Source organism: Nilaparvata lugens, chromosome 14, assembly GCF_014356525.2.
Source record: "Nilaparvata lugens isolate BPH chromosome 14, ASM1435652v1, whole genome shotgun sequence".
In the NCBI taxonomy this organism is placed as follows: domain Eukaryota; kingdom Metazoa; phylum Arthropoda; class Insecta; order Hemiptera; family Delphacidae; genus Nilaparvata; species Nilaparvata lugens.
Genome location: NC_052517.1, coordinates 5,476,801 through 5,490,238, shown reverse-complemented (window position 1 = coordinate 5,490,238; position 13,438 = coordinate 5,476,801). Strand labels below are relative to the sequence as shown.

Here is a 13,438-nt window from a genome sequence, read left to right as displayed (position 1 = left end):
TCTCTCTCTCTCTCTATCTCTCTCTTATATATGGTAGAGAGTTAGTGGGGAGGATATTTTTAATATTCTTTCCGAAGAATGGACATCTATATGTCCAAAGCTCCGCCAATTTATGTAGATGCATAACAATATAATTAATTATCTATAGTTATTATATTACAAATTACTTTTTCATATCATATACAGTTCAATAATTATTTTCTTAGTCTATAGGCTATTATTTAAATTCATCTATAACTTTGCTGTATTGTAAGCTATTGTATATAAGTGTATAAGCCAGTATATATTGTAATCTACATAAATAAAGTACTCAATCAATCAATCAATCAATCTCTCTCTCTCTCTCTCTCTCTCTCTCTCTCTCTCTCATCGTTTGCTTCAAGTTCCAACATATAGAACTTTGATGTTTGGTGCTTCGTTCCTTGTGATCTCCGTAAGGATAATAAATGAAAATATTTTAAACTCAAATAGTGTGGCACGATTTAGAAACTTTATTTAAAACTAGTAGATAACCCGTGCTTCGCAAGTGTCTATTTTAAAACTTTGCAAAATGAAAACTTGACGTAGTAAAAAATTAGAAATTTGAAAATAGGCCTATAACTATCCTCGGTTAATGAAGAATCTTTATGCAAAATCTCAAATCAACCAGTCCAGTAGTTCAGACGTGATGATGTGTCAAACATAATTTTCCTACATCACGTACGTGTATGAGCCAGCTCTTTCCATTATTATAGTAAAGATGGTGGATAGATGCATGATTTATCAGTATCTTTGAATGAGAATAACTTTTGAACGGTTTGAGAAATCGGTGCGGTGTTGATGCGACAGAAAATCAGTTATTTTTATTCGAATAGGATCCCCATTCATACCTATCATCTAATGTCCCTTTTAAAAGAAATGTTCAGCTGCTTTTATACAACAACTGGAAGCATGACAAATTGAAAACTTGACGTAATGAAATCTTGAATAACTGAAAATAGGCATAAATAACCATCCTCGGTTAGTTAAGAATCTATATGCAAAATTTCAAATTAATCAGTTGAGTATATTTCAGACGTGATGATGCGTCAAACATAATTCCCTATTCCTTACGTGTATAAGCCAGTTCTTTCCTTTATTATAATATAGAAAACTGAAGATATGAAATTTAAATTTGATGTTTTTTCTTTTCTTAGTTATCAAGTGTACCGTTTAATTTTCTTACTCCTCAAAATTATTTTTACAAACGAAGTGAAGACAATATGAATTCTTTCTTACTTTCATGATATTATGAATTTTCGCTTAGAACACTTGAAAAAAATATTTTGAATAATTGCTTGTGTTATGACAATTTTCCTTTTCATTTTAATGTTGTTGTCTTAGAAGTAGACTACTTATATTGATGCTATGTAATTGTGTTGGCCTGGTTGGGTGGTAGAGGGAACCAAATGGTTTCAACCCTGCCATCAGAAAAATAAAACAATCTCTCTCTCTCTCTCTCTCTCTTGGTAGAATTAAAATTGTAAAATAAAATCTTTCTATCTCTCTCTCTCTCTCTCTCTACTCTATCTCTCTTTCTCGGTCGTTTGTTGATTGGAAGGATATTATTCTATATTCTTCTTAGAGAATCGACAATTATTTGTTGAAACACCGCTGATTTATGAAGTTACATCACAATATTATATTATCGTTATTCTAATTGCATTCAATCTTTATTCTCATTTATTAATTTTTTATATTTTATAAGATTCGTTAAATAATTAACAATACAGTAATTTAATGTAAATCAGTGCTTAAGCCAGTAAATATTGTAACATACATATAATAAATAAAGAACTCAATCTAATTATTCTCTACCACTCACTCACTCACTCTCTCTCTCTCTCTCTCTCTCTCTCTCTCTCTCCCTGTATCTCTTTTTCTCTCTTCTCATTTCATTTAGTACAAGATAAATAAAGAATTTTAATCTAATCGTTCTCTCCCACTCACTGACTCTCTCCCTGTATCTCTCTCTCTCTCTCCCTGTATCTCGTTTTTTCTTCTCATTTCATTAAATGGAAGAGTGAGATTGTAATACAGTACTTCAACTCCACTCAAAGTACTTGTAATTTTCAAGTATGGAAAAAAAGAATTCACTTCTTTCTCTTTATCTCTTTCTTTCTCTCTTATATAAATCAATAACTTTCTCTCTATCTATGTCGGCCGTGTGTTGATGGGAAGGGTATTGTCCACATGGTGGGATCTAATCAAATTACATTTTGTCCAGTGTGCATTTAACTTCACTAGAAGTTATCTCTCAACAATGTCCAATATATTATTGGAATTGAATGTTCAATTAAATAAATCAAAGTTGATTGAATTTTCAATGAGTAATACCATAGAGAAACGATAGCATAAGTAGATATCCCATGGTATAGGGCGTTTATGTCGCAACTTTTACTGTTATCCCAAGCCGATAGTTCACGTAGTTCTTTCCTATGCAGCTGTATGACGCTGGTAGTCTCTCAAATTGTGCCGTTCATACACTATCACCCCAACAAAACAGTAAAAATTGGCAATAGTCGACAGTAATCGGCTTGAGATAACAGTAAAAGTTGCGACATAAATTCCCTATACCATGGGATATCTACTTACGCTATTGTTTCTCTATGGTAATACCTGATCTGTGTTTCCATGTAAATAACTCTTTATCATTATTAAATTCTATCTATTGTTGCATAATTCCTGAGGCACGGTTGCACAAAAGCCGGTTAAATTTTAACCGTGATTAATTTCACGAGAACCAATCACAGAAGGCGTTTTTGAAAAGACGGCTTCTCTGATTGGTTCTCGTGAAATTAATCACGGTTAAAATTTAACCGGTTGTTGTGCAACCGGGCCTGAGTCTACAAGTTTTTCATGTCATAGAAATAGAAATAGAATAGTTAATTGCTTTATTATCTATAAGAATCTAGCATGTGAGCCAAAAAGTCAAAATAAATTGTAATCTACTCATGACAATTTAATCTAATTAGTAATTTAATCTCAACTTTTTATTCTCATTTCCTTCTACTCCTTCTTTTTATTCTCCTTCCTCTTCATCTTATTCTTTATCCTCTTCTTTTTCTTCCATATCGTAATTTCCCTTCTTTTTTATAGCATTTATTTTATTTATTTATTTACAATGCAAATGACATTAATGTAATAACATTGGTAGATAAAATAATAAGGTAGTCCTTGTGCTATTTTTCTTCCAAATTTATAGGTGACAAAGTTCGAAATAAGGTTAGGATTTCACGTGTACAATTTTGATAGAATTTTAGTCCAAAACAAAAATTAAAACTATAAATTTTGAATTTAGATGGCTTGAATTAATAAATTAATTAGAAATATTGCATTGTTGTAATGTATCCCATTAATCCATAGGAACACCCCTTATATTCTTTCTCTATTTTTCTTCTTCTACGTCTTCTTCTTCTTCTTCTTCTTCTTCTTCTTTTCTTCTTCTTCTTCTTCTTCTTCTTTTTCTTGTTCTACTTCTTCTTCTTCTGCTTTCTTCTTCTGCTTTCTTCTTCTTCTCATTCTTCTCCTTCTTCTTCTTCTTCTTCTTCTTCTTCTTCTTCTTCTTCTTCTTCTTCTTCTTCTTCTTCTTCTTTTCTTCTTCTTTTCTTCTTCTTCTTTTCTTCTTCTTCTTCTTCTTCTTCTTTTTCTTGTCTACTACTTCTTTTCTTCTTCTTTTTCTTGTCTACTACTTCTTTTTCTTCTTCTTCTTCTTTTTCTTCTTCTTCTTCTTTTTCTTCTCTTTCTTCTTCTTCTTCTTCTTCTTCTTCTTCTTCTTCTTCTTCTTCTTCTTCTTCTTCTTCTTCTTCTTCTTTTTCTTCTTCTTCTTCTGCTTTCTTCTTCTGCTTTCTTCTTCTTCTCATTCTTCTCCTTCTTCTTCTTCTTCTTCTTTATCTTCCACCTCTTCTTCATATAATTAGGTTACTCCTTCTTTTACTTCTTGAACCTCTCATGTTTTTTCTTCCATATTGTGACTTCCCCCCTTTTTCATAGCTTTGGTGTAATGCATCCCCTATAGAAACACCCCCCCCCCTATATAGGAATGTCATATATAGCAATAGGTGGTTCCGAGCCCACCTAAAACATTAGGTCTATTCATCTCTCATTATCATCCACCCCATTACCCACGCACAAGCCTAGAACTCATGTGGGCATCACTCTCAGCAAAAAGAAAGAAGCATATTGGTCACCTAGAATGGCGTAAACGTGTGCTAATATGTGCAAATTGAATTCATTTCTTGATTAAAAAGACACAATTATTATAGATTATCGGGGCACCGATATTTTATTTATTGATAAACTGAACACAATTCTCTAAAATGATCGTGTTTATATTTCACAGCTGGCTATATAATTATCATCTTATGAATTTCGGAGATGCGATATTTTGATTTTTCACATACTCACTCGCTCGCTCACTTTTTTACTATCCACAGCTGTTTCAGCCAATGATGAATTTTATTTTCCTTTTAATGTCGTTCAGCAAGTTTTCCCAAGGATGAGATCTAGTGCAATCGAATCTTTATATCATAAACCTACTATGTTCCAAATTTCGTGAAAATCGTTAGAGCCGTTTCGAGTTCCGTTAAACATAAATAACCAGATATATAATAAATACAGAAATTGTTCGCTTAATATAATAGGATTCTGTAATTTAATTTTCCTCCACCTACTGTCAAAAGTACTTACTTTACTCCCTGAAACATGATACTAAAGTGTCACTTTTTCGCTCTCGGTACTAAAAAACAGAAAAACTCCCTAGGGAGTAAAAGTGACTCCATTTAAATAACATGGGAAGCATCTCTATTTTAAAAACGTACATTTGGAATAGGTCAGAAGGTTTAAGCTCAGATGAGGGAGCATATACAGTAGTCATTAAACCAACTAAATTCAATACCTCAACCAGACATTTGATCGACATATAAAAATTGATGTTTGTATGCTGAAATTATTAATACAAACTTCATATCTCTATACTAGAAAAAAATTATATTTTTTTCTTTTAATCCATGTTATTCAAAATACCAGCCAACGAATATTACTGATAAACTAATCAAATTTGAAACGGGAACTTCATCATAGCTGTAGTTGTGGCTGTCATTGTTGTTACAACTTTAGCCGACAGATAGTGCTGTCGGAGGAGAACTGTGATTACAAGCCAGCTGTTTCTGTTTACTTTTTAGATTATGTTGTAACACATTGTTTGGTCACATACGTTTTTAAAAATTATTTTATTTGCAGTTTTTATAAAAATGTAGGTGGAGGAAAAATGTTGTGTATATCACGAGTGAAAAATGTTTTTTCTCCCTCAGGAAAATTGTTGCCCTCGGCTTCGCCTCGGGCTTCCAACTTTTCCCTCAGGGAGAAAAAACAGCACTTTTCACTCTAGATATACAAATAACTATTATTCATGGAATTGAAAGATAAAAATATTCTGATATTATATATTCTGTTTTTTCATTCTGTTACAGATTTGCCCAGCTGTTGAACAGACCAACTTCTAGTGGGACATCAAATCAAAATAAAATTGTTTCCAGCGATTGAACCAATTGACAGACTATTATTCGAATCTGATATGAATCAAGCTAGTGGACTGGACTAATTCTTTGATCTTCAAATCTTTGTTTCATCTTTTCAAGTGCTGCTGATTAGATATTCAACTTGATCTGAACCATTGAATCTCGTAACGGAAAGAAAGTGTTGTCTACAATAAAATAGAGGGACGTGAGTTTGCCATTAAACATCCACTGCAAGTTACCATAACCTCAAATCTTCACAATTGACCTTGAGACGTCAGAATCAGAAATAATCTTCAAACTTCAGAAAGGACGTCAACTTAAAAACTATCCTTGAAACTTTGTAAATGAATACAAAGTCTTACAGATAACCTTGAAACCTCAAGAATTCCCTAACAATAACCTCGAAACCTTCAGAATAATTACTTCATAACCTACCTCAAAAACATCAGAATTAACTTGAAAACTCCAGAAGAACTTTGAGTTCTGGTGAATAGTGGAAGAACATTGAACTAGACCTAGAAACTCGACTGAACATTGAAAGTGAGGTTAGTTCAACTATTGGAAGCAATCCCAACTGGCAACTGGATTGAACAGCTGAGCTCTGTTTAGCAAAACTATCTTCAGTTCTTCTGTGTTGAGTATTTGTACACCAATTGTTGACAGAAGCATTTACACAAAACCTTCAGAGATTCCACAACAGGTGTGATAGATAAAACTACAATTCTACGACTGTAGATCAGACCAATCCTCAGTTCTTCAGTATTAACTGTGTTGAATATTTGTACAACAGAATCATTCACGCAAACCAATCTGAAAGTCTACAACATCCCTTACAGTTGGTCAAACCAATTCAGTTCTTCAGTATCAACTGTGGTGAATATTTGTACAACAGAATCATTCACACAAAACAATCTGAAAGTCTACAGAATCTGTGATAGATATTTGTGAGCCAAACTGTTCGCATTTGTGCAATATCAAAGGTGTTGAATATTTGAGACTCAGCTGCTGAAAAGAATATTGAGCCTAAATCTTGTTGTTTTGCAAGTATGTTTTTGTGTGTGCAAATTGGCGCCCAACAGGTGGGCCTGCTGAAATAAAATTTGAGGTTAGGTGGTTTGTGGTAATTGAGGTTAGGTTTTCATCCAGCAGCCTACCACACTCCCCATCACATGTGTATAAGGTTTCACAGTTTTATCTTGAACGAAGTACGGACTACCCGGAGATCTATATTGATATCAAATTTGGTACATTCGCGCTGGCACTGTTACGATTTTACATCTCTATTTCGTTATGTGCTCTACGAAGATCCTTTCGAGGTTTGGTGATAATTAACCATTAAACAATTCAACACCACCCCACAAACACTTATTACCTTTGCAATGCCAAGTGATTAATTATTATTAGTTAGACTACTTAAATGTTTATAGACTACTTAACAATTGATTAGTTCTACGCATAATTTCTGATCTCATTTAGTTTTTATGTGAGAGGCACAATGTGGTCTAGTTTTTTATATTTATGGCTGTGCTTATAGTTTAAGAAACATCAATTGTTTGTTTTGTACAGAGCTACCGGTTGCTAAAGTGATCAGCAATACATATTATTATATATATACAGAATATATATATATATTATAGTAATTTAGAGGGCGCTTCTGTGATTTTTGATCAGAGAAATACTACCATCAAAGGTGCAATATTTGAAGAGTTCTGGTGGATCTACCAACTTGAAGACAAGAGAGGTGAAAAAAAGTTGGAAAAATCTTGTGGAGCTCTCCAAAAATAACCAGAAAATTTTAGAAAAAAGTTCTATCTAGAAGACAAGCATCTAGCAATAACAAGACCATCAAGGTAGAAAATAAGTTGATGTGCAAGGAATTGCAAGGATTATCTGGGTGAATTGTCGAGAAACAGTCTTAGATTTGATACAGTTATCATCTATTAGAGTTGTTTTTCATAAGAGACTATTTGTTGAACGTTGAAGAATTAATAACATCCCAGTATTATTAGACCTGCATTTCCCAAACATTTGCACCTATTTTTGAGGCACCTGAAGATCTTCCCAACTTTGCCCAAATTGGAGAATCTCGCATTCATTCTTGAGGTACAAAAAACATCCTTCAGCATTTTCCAATTATCAGATCTGCAGTTGCTGGTAATTGCAGTTAATTCGGTTTGTAGACTCTACTGAGAATCTCAAGACTTTTCAACTAAAACATCTGTAGTTTCTTCTGGAATTTGACTCGGAGGGGGCAATACAACATATAACTTCTGAGGCCCCAAAAGTTTCCTTCTACCAGAACATCTGCTGTATTTTCTGGAATTTTACTCTGCAGCAATAGAACCCATAACTTCTGAAGGACCAAAAGTGTTATTCTACCAGAACATCTGCAGCTTCTTCAGGAATTTGACTTGAGGGAATACAACCTATAGCTGCTGAAACACCAAAAAGGTTCTTCAACCAAACCATCTGCAGTTTCCTCTAGGATTTGTCACCAAGGCAATTCTACGCTAAAGCAAGTGGGAATGGTATACCTGTTGGATGATTGGGGTATGGGAGATTCTCAACTGTTGAGAACCAGCAATAGCTCAGTGCACCATTTGCAAGTCCAGCACAATGTTGTCAGCAACTCGTTCCTCAACCATCACCATCATCATCAGCAGCAGCAGCATGGAAACCGCAGACATCTGGACTCGGATGACTTTGGACATGATGCCGATGACGATGATGATGGAGAGGATGATGAGGAAGAGGAGGAGGATGATGAGATATCACTGTTTCCCCTGAAGAATCAGGTTGGTATGCATGGGGTATATTTCTTGTATTTGGCATTTCTCTAGTATTTTACTTGTGTTTAGTAGTATAGTATTTCTCTTGAGCAGCCTGCTCAGAGGGACAATTGTAGATTCCACTGGCTGTCATGGAATTGGAAATATCCGGAATTCATATGTACATGGCATTTCCAAATCTGACTATATGACAGTTAGTGGAAGCTACTAATCTCGCAGAATTTGAAATGTCTGAAACTCATATTTACATGGCATTTACAATTCTGACCCACCATTACAGCTAGTGAAGCTTCTATTGTTGCAGAATTTGAAATGTCCAAAATCAAATGTACATGGGTTTTCCATTTAGATGACAGCTAGTGGAAGCTACTATTTTCCCCATTTGCATTGTGCTTCAAGACTCCTTCATACTTGGAGATTGGTCTCCATTCTTCAATCTTCAGCCTGACAGAAGGCTGATCTCCCATGTGTGCACAAACCCATTTGACCATCACCAAAATAACTCAAATTTGATATGTTTGACCTTGTGGTCATTCTTGAGATCGCCGGCCCTCTACCTGGAATGAAGGTCAGAAATATGAATTTCAATATTATGGGATATTTCTGGGTTGGTTTTGTTCACGCCAGCTCTGTGATCAGACTTGATGCCAACCTGAATTTCTGTAGAAAAGCCTTTATACAGTAATGTTCCAATCACAATTAATATTGTATATTTTTCCAGTTGTTGAACACAGTAACTATATTAGAAGGTTGGAACATAGATGTAACCCCCATGTAAGCATTATTTGATGTTTTATCTTTCAATGATTGTGCAGTGTTATTGAATGTACAACTTGATTATCATAATCTACTTGATTGTAAATATCATCTTTTATAAGGGTACTCAGAAATTATATCTTATTTGGCAATGACTGGTTTTGTACTAATAGATTTTACAGTTTTCCAAAATTTTGCGTTTTGCTCAAAAACTGGAAACTGTTTTGAAAATTGATTCTGTGTTTTGCACAAAAACTAGAAAAGTTGAGAAATTTGATTTTGCATTTTCCAGGTTGGAGGACATACTAGACTTTTGCTACTAGATCAGTCTACAATATGCAAACCTCTCAACCCGAGGGAGCTGCACTTTTACCAGAACATTCCTCACGACATTCAGATGTTTGTTCCAAAGTACAAGGGTGAGTCAAAAAGTAGCCTTCTCTCCCCATTTTCAACCCAACCCAACCTAACCTTATCACCATTTTGAACGTTTGATTGATTCATTTGGCTGATTGAAGGCTTTTATCATTATCGAAAAATCATTCACTATCCACTCAGTTATTCATGATTCATTTTATTATCAACTAGACTTATTCAAACTTTGTAATCATATCAAAATTTGGAGCTCAAAATAACCTTAAGCTGTGTTTACACCAAAGTTATTAACAAAATGGTTATTTTTCCATCCTTATAGATTCTATTAGACTGAACGGAGCTTGACAAACACATATGCACATCATGTGTATGATTAGCTATGTTCAATCTAATAGAATCTATAAGGATGGAAAAATAAACTTTTTTTAATAACTTTGGTGTAAACGCAGCTTTATATTTTCACTCCCAATAATTTCAATCATGTTGTGTTTTTTGTACAGTAAATAAATTATCAACTGTTCTTATCAAGGTGTTCTCTGTCATAGACCACCGACAAAAACCATTAAACTTTCATTCTTTTCTGTTTTGAAACAGTTTTTGAAGAAATTGATCAATTATTAACATCAACTGAGTTTGTTTTACAATAGTCTAAAGGGAACAATTATCAGATTTACCACAGTAGATTTCTTGGTACTAGCATAATTAATTCTTTTGGTTGTTCCAGTCATTCAAGGATTTATTAGAATGTTTTGTAATAATTAAATTTGAATTTGATAAAATTATATTTGTAGGTTTAACAACACTGTAGGCTCAACAATGAGACAAATTAGCTTGACTTTTTGAAAATTTTATTTGGAATTGGAATAACGTTCAAGCAGTTTCCATGCTAGACTTAATTAGAAAAAATAGTTTTCGTTTTTGCAGTTTCTTAAAATTAAATTTTAGTCCAAAATTTTATTTGAGCTCATGGTTTATCATCATGTGCATGCTAAATTTGTTCGTTTGTTCATTGATTACTCCTAGTTTTGAAAAAGTGTGAATAACTTCTGTTAAATTATTAAAATCAAATCAAATTCATTCACCAATTAACAACAGTGTTACAAGAAAAATAATTATTTTTATCCATATTTTAAATCTATAAAATATATCATTATCAGTATCATTTTTCTAATCTAACAAATAGCACGTTATTGTATGCACCATAATAACTCAATATATTTTTTCGTTCATTTATGCATTCATACATGAATTTTTTCACCTGTGTTTAAACTCATTTAAAAATAATATTACTACATAATTCATTTTTATTTTATCACCTGTATTATATAGTATGCTCCATTTCATTAATAGTATGATAGTAATTTAATTTTTCAAATATGTTAAATTCAATACCAATAAAATTGAAACCTTTAGAGTGTTTTTCAATTTTGTTGGCAACAATATTTTGTTGTGTATTCCATACACAATTTTCGTGTTTTTGTCATGAATACATTTTCCAACTTTTTGAGTGTTTTGTGTTTTGTTGGCAACAGTTGTGTGTTTGCTACACAATTGTTTTGAAACATTTAGAATGCTTTTTACTACAAATGTGTTTTTTATAAACATAATTTTCATTTTTCACGCTTACATTTTGCAACTTTTCGAGTGTTTTTGTGTTTTGTTGGCAACAGTTGTGTGTTTGCTACACAATTGTGTGTTTGTCACGCTTCGCCTATGTTTGTGTTGTAGTTGCCAAGGCAGCTCTGGCTTAAAAACTGCTAAATCTGCACTTTTTTGCACAACCAATATGGAGTGAGGACATCCTAACTGCCTGTATGTAAGTCGACCAGTAATCTTGTCAAAAAGGAAAATGGTGAAATTTTTTTTGCAAAACTGATTGTGTTGATATGAAGGTTTGTAATGATCAAAATAATAATATGATATCTATGAGCATATCTTGAAAATTATTATGATATGAAGGTGAAATAGTAGATGAATATAGGCCAGGTGTAGTCAAGATCAGGTTAGGTTAGATTTGGGTTAGGTTAGGTTAGATCAGGGTTAGGTTAGGTTAGGTTATCAATTTCTTATATTAAAATCGATTGATTGATGTAAATAATATTGGGCCTATAACCATCCCAAGTAAATTAAGAATTTTCATGCAGAATTTCAATTCAATCAGTTCAGTAGTTCAGACGTGATGATAAGTCAAACATGTTATTCGTATACCATACTTGTTTGAGCCAATTCCTCCCTTCGAAAATAGTATAAATAAATAACAAATGATGTTTTGACACTCGATAATGGGTTGAATAATCGAAACAAGCTGTATTTATTTCTACATTGATAGATAAAATATTATTCTCAACTATGAATGATTGGGGAAGGAACAACAGACTTAAAGCGTAAAACTGTTCATTTCCCAAATTTGGATAGAATTTGTCCAAAAATAGGTTATTTATTCATATTTACACATATTTATTCGTGGACAGAATCACAAATAATATAAATATTATTAGGAAGGAACAACAGGCTTGGCCCAAATCTATTCCATTCTCAAATTTTGATAAATTAATAAAATGTCCTAAAAATAGGTTATGTTTATCACTTCATGAGTATCTCAAGGAAAGTAAAAAGGGTACCTACCGTATTAGTAATCCTATTAAAAATAAAACCATTGATAAATCACAAATATAGGTGTTTAAAAAATAGCAAACATTCATATTATACATGAATCTCACTCAAGGTCTACGTATAATATATATTAATGGGATGGCAGTATTTGATTAGCAATGATATTGCTATCCTTGTCTATCATTCAACAAAGCGGATAGCGCTATCTCTTTCTCGCTTTGCTCTGTTGCCAGATCGTCTTCTAACAATGTAGAATTAATAATTAACGAAATATTTCATCTTAATTATGAAAATTCATTAAGAAGTTATTGAAAAATATAGGTAATTTCTTGCTTGATAAAGTATTATTGATTATTTTAAACAAGAATGAACAGTTAATATTACATCAATAAACCTGTATCAGCTACCGTTGACAAGACCGAGGATAGGCAACGTTGTTCTGCTATCTTTCTCCACTGTCATTACTAGTAGTTCTGTGAACAGTAGACCTCACGCAGTATTATCATCCATAAGTACCTGATAGAAACTAAAGACCTTATGGAAATACAGCAATAGACTGGCTTCTCCACACATCTGTGTAATCACTTGTCAGCTGATTTATGATGAATAATTCTATAATTATGAAAATTCATTAAGAAGTTATTGAAAAATATAGGTAATTTCTTGCTTGATAAAGTATTATTGATTATTTTAAACAAGAATGAACAGTTAATATTACATCAATAAACCTGTATCAGCTACCGTTGAAAAGACAGAGGATAGGCAACGTTGTTCTGCTATCTTTCTCCACTGCCATTACTAGTAGTTCTGTGAACAGTAGACCTCACGCAGTATTCTCATCCACAAGTACCTGATAGAAACTATAGACCTTATGGAAATTCAGCAATAGACTGGCTTCTCCACACATCTGTGTAATCACTTGTCAGCTGATTTATGATGAATAATTCTAGTCTGATTTTTACTCTAATATTGGCGTATGAAGGAGGCTCCTTTTTCCTTGTATATTATCCTTGAAATGCAAAATTTCCAAAAACCTTGTATATACGTCGACGCGCAATTAAAAAAGGAACATACCTGTCAAATTTCATGAAAATCTATTACCGTGTTTCGCCGTAAATGCGCAACATAAAAACATTTAAACATACAAACTTTTAAACATTAAGAGAAATGCCAAACCGTCGACTTGAATCATAGACCTCACTTCGCTAGGTCAATAATGTGATACAAAACACTATGATTTGATAAATTTGCTATCTGCTTTGTCGAATGATAGACAAGGATAGCAACACCAATGTTGATCAAATACTGTCATTATAACGTGGACCGCACTACAGTTGATTCAGAGGAAAAAACGAAACATTAATCTAA

General features: G+C 33.0%; 1 protein-coding gene across 6 annotated transcripts in view; it reads left to right on the top strand.

The window, feature by feature from the left end:
• The window catches only part of LOC111046005, a 72,128-nt gene that overhangs the window by 39,685 nt on the left and 19,005 nt on the right, over positions 1 to 13,438 (top strand). For all 6 annotated transcript variants that reach the window (XR_005572873.1, XM_022331491.2, XM_039440613.1 and 3 more), the window contains 2 exons: positions 5,490 to 8,332; positions 9,375 to 9,501. Coding sequence is in view for 5 of the 6 variants with exons in the window: in XM_022331491.2 (XP_022187183.2) it covers positions 8,063 to 8,332; positions 9,375 to 9,501 (397 nt within the window). In the remaining variant the exon portion in view is untranslated. The remainder of the gene's footprint in view (positions 1 to 5,489; positions 8,333 to 9,374; positions 9,502 to 13,438) is intronic.